Source organism: Gambusia affinis, linkage group LG10 (assembly GCF_019740435.1).
Source record: "Gambusia affinis linkage group LG10, SWU_Gaff_1.0, whole genome shotgun sequence".
In the NCBI taxonomy this organism is placed as follows: domain Eukaryota; kingdom Metazoa; phylum Chordata; class Actinopteri; order Cyprinodontiformes; family Poeciliidae; genus Gambusia; species Gambusia affinis.
In genome coordinates, this window is record NC_057877.1 from 1,514,554 (window position 1) to 1,523,942 (window position 9,389).

Genomic DNA, 9,389 nt, shown 5'->3' on the forward strand with positions numbered 1-9,389 from the left:
CTCTGTCTTTCTTGTCTCCTTCCACTGCCCAAAATCAAAACTTTGAAATCACAATATTGAAATCAGATCATTTACCATTTTATAAATTCTGTCTTTGAAGTTTAATCCTCTATTATTTAGAAAACAAAAGCTAGTGTAGTGAGATCCCTATGTTGTTTTTTTTTTTTGTTTTTTTTATAGTCATGCCCCCATCAAAAATCAGCTTGTGTGTCAAGAGTTACAGTAAGTGGCTGTTTAACAGAAGCATTGTGGATAAAGCAAGGTGAAGTGATAGCTTTTCTACAAGGTTGTGCCTATTCAAGTGTCATTCACCAGCACATATTTGCACTTCTGTGAATGCATTGTGAATTTCTATTTTCCTTTTAACTTGACTTTTTTAATTAACAGGCCACATGGAATCTGGTGACAACTCTCTCAAGGATGTTGGTCAGAAGTGTCAGTGGTCCGTCATGTTCGCAGCACTGAGTTTGCAACTTGTGCAGGATTTTCTGACTATTGCAGAACATTGTTTAGCTGTTCCATGGCTAATTAACACAATGATGTCCCGTGGCTGACATGATTTTTAAAGACTGACATTTCTAGGCTACCATGGATAGCAAACAGTAAAATAATGGCTGATCACCCTTAAAAAAGAATACTGCAGCTGCAGATGGTAAAGTCATGTTAGAAAGAACTGAGATTAGAGGTTATCTGCTTAGTTTCTTTTTAATGCATCAATTTTCAACAGATGCTTAAGCTTATATCTATACTTAGAGGAACCAGAAGACTTTAAATAATATAGAAAGGACTCCAGACATTACCATTTATTTGCAAAAAAGTGATATTTCAATTAATTTCTTGTACGCATATTGTACAAAAGACTGTTAATTATTTGTTTTCAGCCCTCTAGTTTAGGTTTTCCTTATCAGTGTTTTAGATGTAGTATTTATTTCAGCCACTAGGTGGCTTCACGTTCATATTTGTTACACATTGAGTGGTGCGGCTCTCAAGGCTGACTTCGTTTATTTCTTTCTATTGTGTGCGTCCAATGAACGTAAGTAATATTGTTGTTGGTTTAGTTCGGTTTCGTAAATGTCTGAGAGCTGTATTGTACTGTGTCTTGTCGAATATTATGGTCGTTTAGTGCCGTTTACGTGTATTATTGAGAGCTAAAGGTTAGCCGTTAGTTTTAAGCTATTGAGCTCGTTTAATTGATGCAGCCGTTACCGTTTCCAGTTGAAACGCAGGTTTATTATTATTATTTACATTTTCATAGTCAGATATTAGCCAGTTATTAGTCTATAGTAATGTTTAAAGACATTTATTCATTTCTGGATATTTGGTTTATTTGTGAAATGATTTACAGACAAATTCTCATAATTTCTCTTTGTTTATCTTTGTAGAAAACCACACACCACACACATACACACTCATGTGAGCCCATCAAATGTGCCTTTATATGTATGGCTGAACCTCACAAGTTAATTAAAAGGAAGTAAAGCTCAATTCTGGACTTGGACATTCTTTTCTTTCACTAACTCACCTGGACATATATATCAGCTGTTCTAACCCGACACCCTGGAGTGATTGTTTATTCCATACCCAATATAACCGAATCAGCCTCAATCTTCATTATAATTCTGGTCCTTCGAGCCGGATTAAGCAACCACTACAGTCAATATGTCAAGGTCATATGAGAGAAATGTGAGAGATGTAAACCGCCCGCAAAGATCAAGGCAGACACCATCATATCTCCAGAATTATGAGGTCAGCCATACACCAAGGCACCACCCCACTGAAGAGGAGCAGCCATCTTCATCTGAAGTGCTCAGATATCTTAAAAGCATGAGAGAGGAAAGCGACCAACTACGCAGAGAGGTCCAGCGTCTTACAGATATAATCCAACAATCTCCTGGACAGGCATCAAAACCTCAGTCACAATCCAAGCGCAGGGAAGAGGACACATCTACTACACCAGCACCTACAAGTAAGCCGACGCCATCTAGTGGCCACATAAGCCCACGTCAGGCAGTAAGTGCCCCATCGGTGATTAATTATGTTCCTCCAACTCCACAAAGCCACCGACGTGACCACATTGAGGACCTTGACCGCTGTTTGCAGGAAGTGGGATTAATCAGCGAAGATGACACTTCCTCTGCAACATCTCGAAGCTCATCTCCCTTCTCCCAAGTCAAGCCTATGGATTTTGATGTTGATGATCGTCTGGAACCAGAGTCGTCACATCAAAGAAAGTGTAAATCACACCGTAAAGCTTGTGATAAATCATGTGATAGCAAAAGGCCTCATTTTAAAGCAGCATCCAACTCTGATGTCAAGTATTATCCCAACAATGAGGATGACTACGACCGCTATAATGAGCCCTATCACCATGAGGACAGATCTCACCATTACTATGGTGTCTCTCCATTCAAGTCAAGTCACCCAGACCACAGTGACAAATATGGCCCAATGAGGCCCAACCGACCAAGTAGTCCAAGCGCTCGCCATGATAGCCGCTACTATGGAACAGAGAGGGGACGATCTTCTGATTACAGGGATCGCCATGATGATTACCAGGCACCACGCTACGACTGTGACAGAGAGAGAGGTCGGGGAGACAGATATCCATCTGACCGCCAACATTCCCCCCACCTAGATCCTTCCTTTGGTAAGTCCTCAGCGCTAGAGTACTACCATGGTCCCAAACCAACTATCCCTTACTTCAAATCCGAGGACCCTCGTGAGTTTGCCAGATTGAAACTAGCCCTCGACAACTTACTCCCATATGATGCTCCAGAGCATTTTAAGTTTCAAATACTCACAGACCATCTCAAATGTGAAGAGGCGCTACTTATAGCCGACTCATACAGTAACAGTCCACTCCCATTTACAGACACTATAAGAGCGCTCACTGAGATGTATGGTCAACCACAGCAGCTGGCGCTGAAGAGGATTTCTGATTTAATGGATGGACCTAATATCCGACCTGGGGACATTAAAGCATTTAAGTCTTTTGCCCTTCAAGTTCGAGCCTTAGTAGGAATGCTGCAGCAACTTGGAAACCAAGGATGGACAGAACTGAGATGTGCATCACATGTCTCTCGTCTCCTAGTGAAGTTGCCACATGACCTAAGAGCACACTTTCATAGATTTGTGAACCCTGTTCATACTCCAGTTCCAACCCTGCTTGATCTAGCTGACTGGCTTGAGTACGAAGTACGAGTTCAAGTTAGTGGAGATCAATACAGCAGTACATCTAGTAGAGAGAGACAAGCTCCACCCAAGAGCCGACGTCCTGACTACAAGTCTCAAAGATCTACAGCGATTCTACTTGGCAGTCAGTCTCCTCAGTCAAAGATGAAATCAGATAGGAGTCCAGCTGTGAGAGAGCTCTCTCAGGACAAGCCAAAGAAATACTGTCCTTTCTGCGATACAGAGCTTCATTATTTGAACCAGTGCAGCAACTTCAAAATCCTATCAGTAGAGCAGAGGACAGAGTGGATTAAAGCAAACAGACGATGCTGGCGTTGCGGACGGGAACATCAGGCTACCAGGTGCAATCTCAAAGCCAAGTGCAAACAATGTGAGAGGAAGCATCTGGATATCCTGCATGAGGTTAATGCCAGCCAACTGAGCACAGCACCTGTCGAACCTCAACCACCTCAGCCGAGCACATGCCTAGTGAGTTCTGTTTCAGAGACACTGTACGTTGATCGGCCAGCCAGAAACAACCAAGTGTTACTCAAGTTGTGCCGTGTCATACTCCAGAGCGGTCCAAAGGTACTGGAGACCTACGCAATACTGGATGATGGATCAGAGCGCACAATACTCCTACATGATGCTGCTCTTAGCCTGGGTCTTCAAGGGAAGCCTGAAGATCTCACACTTCGTACCGTCCGGCAAGAAGTCTGCACCATTAACGGTGCCACTGTCTCCTTCTCAGTTGCTCCTGCTTCACAGCCTAGTAAGTCATACCAGGTCAACAAAGCTTTCACAGCCAAACAGCTAAACTTATCCTGCCATACCTACCCAGTTGAAGTTCTGAAGGAAAAGTATCGTCATCTCAGAGACGTTCCACTGCCATCCATTAAAGGTGCCCAGCCATTGCTGCTGATAGGGTCAGATTACCCACATCTAGTTACGCCAGTGGAACCAGTACGTCTCGGTCCACCAGGTGGGCCTGCAGCAGTTCGTACCAGACTAGGATGGACTTTACAAGGCCCCACAAGTCTGTTATGCCATCAACTGTCTCCACAACAGTGTCTCTTCACCAAGTGCAATCCACCGGAAGCAGAGCTTCTAAGTCATGTGGAAAAGTTGTGGCAGTTAGATACACTGCCATACAGGAGCGAACGGTTGATTACCAGGTCAAGAGAAGATTTGGAGGCAGTTCGCATGCTAGAAGATAAGACCACCAGAGTAATGGTTGATGGTGTGAACAGGTATGCTACGCCATTGTTATGGAAACAGGACGTCCCACCTCTCCATGCACCTAAAGAAGCTGTCTTACCACAGCTGCGTGGGACAGAGAAACGGCTGGTAAAAGACCCGGAGAAAGCTAACATTTACTCCAGAGAAATCTACAAGCTCATTGATGCTGGTTACGTCAAGCCTATAACCCCAACCAAGGCAAAGGAGAGCAACTATTCATGGTTCATTCCACACCACATTGTTCAACACAATGGGAAGCACAGAATAGTCTTCAATTGCTCCTTCATCTTTAATGAGCAGAGCATCAATAATCACCTTCTTCCTGGGCCCACACTTGGAGCCAGTCTTCTGGGAGTACTCCTTAGGTTTCGAGAGCACCCCGTGGCTATCAGCAGTGATGTGAAGGGAATGTTTCATCAGGTGCGCCTGCTGGATGAGGATAAACCCTTCCTTCGTTTCCTGTGGAGAGATGTTAAGGTGGACCAGGAACCTACTATCTATGAGTGGCAAGTGCTCCCTTTTGGTACAACATGTAGTCCATGTTGTGCCACCTTTGCACTACAAACCCATGTCCAAAAACACACTGCACCAGAAGAGGATGCCCGCCAATCAGTAGAACGTTGTTTCTATGTTGATAACTGTCTGCAGAGTCTTCAGTCAGAGAACCAGGCCAAGCAGCTGGTGAATCGACTGCACACAGTACTCAGGGAAGGTGGATTTGAGCTCAGAGAATGGGCCAGCAATGTTCCTGCTGTCATCAGACACCTACCCAAAGAATCAAGGTCAGAGAGCAGCACACTTTGGTTCACACAACAAACAGCTAACCCTCAAGAACGCACACTTGGATTGTTGTGGCAGTGTAAGTCAGACACACTCTGCTATAAGCAGCACAACCATGACTGTCTTGAACCAACTATGCGCAACATCTACCGTCTTCTTGCCCAACAATACGATCCTCTGGGATACATTATTCCATATACAACCAGAGCTAAGATCATTGTACAGCGTCTTTGGGACAAGAAAAGAGGTTGGGATGATCCCAATCTCCCTGAAGATCTGCTCCAAGCTTGGAAGTCATGGGAAGAAGAGCTTCCCCAGTTGTCCCAAATCTCCTTACCCAGATGCTACACTGACCACAACACAGATCGTAGTACCATCAGTCAGACCATCCATGTGTTTTGTGACGCATCTGAACGTGCTTATGGATCAGTAGCGTACCTGCGTAGTGATAACGGGGATGGAAGGGTACAAGTTGCATTCTTGACTGCCAGATCCAGAGTTGCTCCAAAGAAGCAGCTATCGATACCTCGACTCGAGTTATGTGGTGCTTTAACTGGAGCACAGTTAGCTTCAGTGCTGCTGAAAGAACTCACCATCAAGATCCAAAATGTGATGTACTGGACTGATTCCACCACAGTACTCAACTGGCTCAAATCCAATTCCTGCAGATATAAAGTGTTTGTAGGTACAAGGGTTGCAGAGATACAGGAATTATCAGATATCAAATCCTGGCGCTACATCGATTCTGCTTCCAACCCAGCAGACGATATCACCAGAGGGAAAACCTTAGTCCAACTGACTGAAAAAAGTCGTTGGAATCATGGACCATCCTTCCTCCTGCAGGCATCTGACCAGTGGCCTGAATCACCAATTGACCACCTTATGGAGGAAACGGAGGAATTGAGGAACCCAGTATTCTGTGGTTTAACTAACTTCCCACAACTAACTCTTCCTGACATTCAGCAGTTTAACACCTTTCAAGAGCTCCTAGAAGCAACTGCAAGAGTACTCAATGGAGAGGCTAGTGACAAGTCTCCCACTGCTGATGACTATCACAAGGCTGAGTTAGCTCTTTTCAGACAGGCTCAGGTTGAGAGCTTCCCAGAAGAGATGATGTTACTCAAATCGGGAAAAGCTCTTCCATCTACCAGTAGAGTGCTCACACTCGCCCCTGAATATGATCAGACCTCAGATCTAATCCGTGTTGGAGGTAGGCTCCGCCGATGTGAAAGTCTAGGCCCAGATGTGTGCCATTCCATTTTACTCTCGTCCTCTCACCCTGTCTCCAAACTCCTGATCCAACATTATGACAAACAGCTAAACCACCCTGGAGCAGAGCGTGTTTTTGCTGAGCTGCGAAGAAAATACTGGCTACTTAGAGGGAGAGAAGCCATCAGGAAGCACCAGCATAACTGTGTGGACTGCAGGAAATGGCGAGGCAGCCCTCAAGTCCCAAGGATGGCAGATCTTCCACCCTCCAGTTTGAGGCTTTACAAACCGCCTTTCTATTCCACAGGGGTAGACTGCTTTGGTCCAATGATGATAAAGGTGGGACGTCGCAACGAAAAGAGGTGGGGCATCCTGTATAAGTGCCTTACCACCCGAGTTGTCCATCTAGACCTCCTCCCAAATATGGACACCGATTCCTTCCTAATGTCACTCAGACGTTTTATATCTCGAAGAGGAAAGCCTCACGAGATCCTTTCAGACCAGGGAACTAATTTCAAAGGTGGAGATAAAGAACTTAAAGAAGCCTTCAGTGCCCTGGAACAAGCATTGAAGGACCAACTTGCTGCTCAACAGATTCACTTCCGCTTTAATCCCCCAAATGCTCCGCATTTTGGTGGGTCGTGGGAGCGAGAGGTTAGATCAGTAAAGAACGCTCTCCGGATCGCTCTTGGAGTTCAGTCAGTGCCAGAGGAGGTGTTGAGAACAGTCCTCATTGAAATAGAGGGTATTCTCAACTCCAGGCCCTTGGGCTATGTTTCATCTGATCTGGCTGATCCAGATCCAGTCACGCCCAACTGTTTGTTGATGGGGCGGCCGGACTCCTCCCTTCCACAAGTGGTCTATCCCGAGTCTGAACTTTTAAGTCGAAAAAGGTGGCGACATTCTCAGGTTTTAACAGATCACTTCTGGAAACATTACATCCGCCACTTTCTTCCGACATTACAAGCCAGACAGAAATGGCAAACAGAAAAGGATGACATCACTGTAGGCACTATAGTGCTGATTGTTGACCAACAGACACCAAGAGCCCTCTGGCAAGTAGGAACAGTGACAAGTGTCATACCTGGAGCAGACGGACGCGTGAGGACAGCTGTGATTCAAGTTAAAGGCAGGACCTACACTCGGCCAGTTGTTCGCCTCATAAAGCTGCCTGCTCTACCTCCAGATGATTAAGACACCTACTGGTCAAATTTGAGTGTCAAATTTGGGGGCGGCTGTACAAAAGACTGTTAATTATTTGTTTTCAGCCCTCTAGTTTAGGTTTTCCTTATCAGTGTTTTAGATGTAGTATTTATTTCAGCCACTAGGTGGCTTCACGTTCATATTTGTTACACATTGAGTGGTGCGGCTCTCAAGGCTGACTTCGTTTATTTCTTTCTATTGTGTGCGTCCAATGAACGTAAGTAATATTGTTGTTGGTTTAGTTCGGTTTCGTAAATGTCTGAGAGCTGTATTGTACTGTGTCTTGTCGAATATTATGGTCGTTTAGTGCCGTTTACGTGTATTATTGAGAGCTAAAGGTTAGCCGTTAGTTTTAAGCTATTGAGCTCGTTTAATTGATGCAGCCGTTACCGTTTCCAGTTGAAACGCAGGTTTATTATTATTATTTACATTTTCATAGTCAGATATTAGCCAGTTATTAGTCTATAGTAATGTTTAAAGACATTTATTCATTTCTGGATATTTGGTTTATTTGTGAAATGATTTACAGACAAATTCTCATAATTTCTCTTTGTTTATCTTTGTAGAAAACCACACACCACACACATACACACTCATGTGAGCCCATCAAATGTGCCTTTATATGTATGGCTGAACCTCACAAGTTAATTAAAAGGAAGTAAAGCTCAATTCTGGACTTGGACATTCTTTTCTTTCACTAACTCACCTGGACATATATATCAGCTGTTCTAACCCGACACCCTGGAGTGATTGTTTATTCCATACCCAATATAACCGAATCAGCCTCAATCTTCATTACACATATATTGCAGGCACAAAACCAAACACAAATAACATCAACATGAAAAACCCTTTTATTGGTTTGCAATGCAGGATCCCCGATGTCAACACTTTCTCATTCACACTGATCTGCTTCAAAAGTATACCAAGTTTTCTGTTTGTTTTTATTTTTTTATTTTTTGAAAGATATGCAAGTGATTTTTTGCTAAGAATTGTTTACTTGGAAGAAATGTCCTTCAACTACCTGAGGGAACAGTTCCAGAAATAGTAACTTTGTGACAAAAAGTCCAACAACAGCCAACTATTTAAGGAACAGAAACCTTTAGAAACATGTAAGTGATCAACAACCTTCAACATACATGCCATTCTAAAAATTATTGCCATCAGAATTGGTTCCTTTATGTATTTAAAGAAATTCAATAGTTCTAATACAAACAAAACCAGAAACTACAAGGTTAAAATATAAAAGTTACTAAAATATTTACAATTTATTTCACCAAAGGCTCTCCCAACCTATGAAAAGATATTCTGTCCATCCATCCATTTTCTTACACTCTTGTCCCTTAGAGGGGTCAGGAGGGGTGCTGGTGCCTATCTCCAGCTAACGTTTTGGGTGAGAGAAGGGGTACACCCTGGACAGGTTGCCAGTCTGTCGCAGTGCACTCTAAGCATCACAAACAAAAACAAACAAACAAAAAAATAATACAAGAACGATCAGAATCATTATGGCGGTTGTGGACCTTCAATCATTAAACTTTTTGACATAGTTATGGCTATTCACCAGCAGTACAAAGTCTGGGTTCTTGTGTTCAATAAAACATTAGGAGGCTTAAAAAGGTTGCCCTAAGGCTTAAGCCAATGATGATAAGAAAATCAACCCTGGGGCTTTGTTTAGACCAGTAATAAGTGTATGTTTGCTGTTAATGTCTTCATTTTCTTTTTGGGTACTGGACCTTTTCTAGTGGCCCCCTCCCCTATGCAGGGAGCCATTGTCAACCAAATCAAAA

At 43.5% G+C, this 9,389-nt stretch overlaps 1 protein-coding gene across 2 annotated transcripts; it reads left to right on the forward strand.

Annotated features, from left to right (window-relative positions):
• Positions 1 to 863: 863 nt before the first annotated feature.
• On the forward strand, positions 864 to 8,396 carry LOC122837973. Of its 2 annotated transcripts, none has more exons than XR_006371813.1 (2): positions 864 to 7,819; positions 8,169 to 8,396. XR_006371813.1 is itself a non-coding variant. In XM_044128203.1 (2 exons), the coding sequence occupies exon 2, from the start codon at positions 1,660 to 1,662 to the stop codon at positions 7,591 to 7,593; it is 5,934 nt and encodes a 1,977-aa protein (XP_043984138.1). In that variant the 5' UTR covers positions 864 to 1,033; positions 1,383 to 1,659; the 3' UTR covers positions 7,594 to 8,396. The 2 variants fall into 2 exon arrangements, 1 of the variants encoding a protein (XP_043984138.1); XM_044128203.1 differs by having other exon boundaries at positions 864 to 1,033; positions 1,383 to 8,396.
• The last annotated feature ends 993 nt before the right edge of the window (positions 8,397 to 9,389 follow it).

Coding starts and splice junctions, on each gene's coding strand:
- LOC122837973 (XM_044128203.1), top strand. CDS start 1,660: ATGTCAAGGTCATATGAGAGAAATGTGAGAGATGTAAACCGCCCGCAA.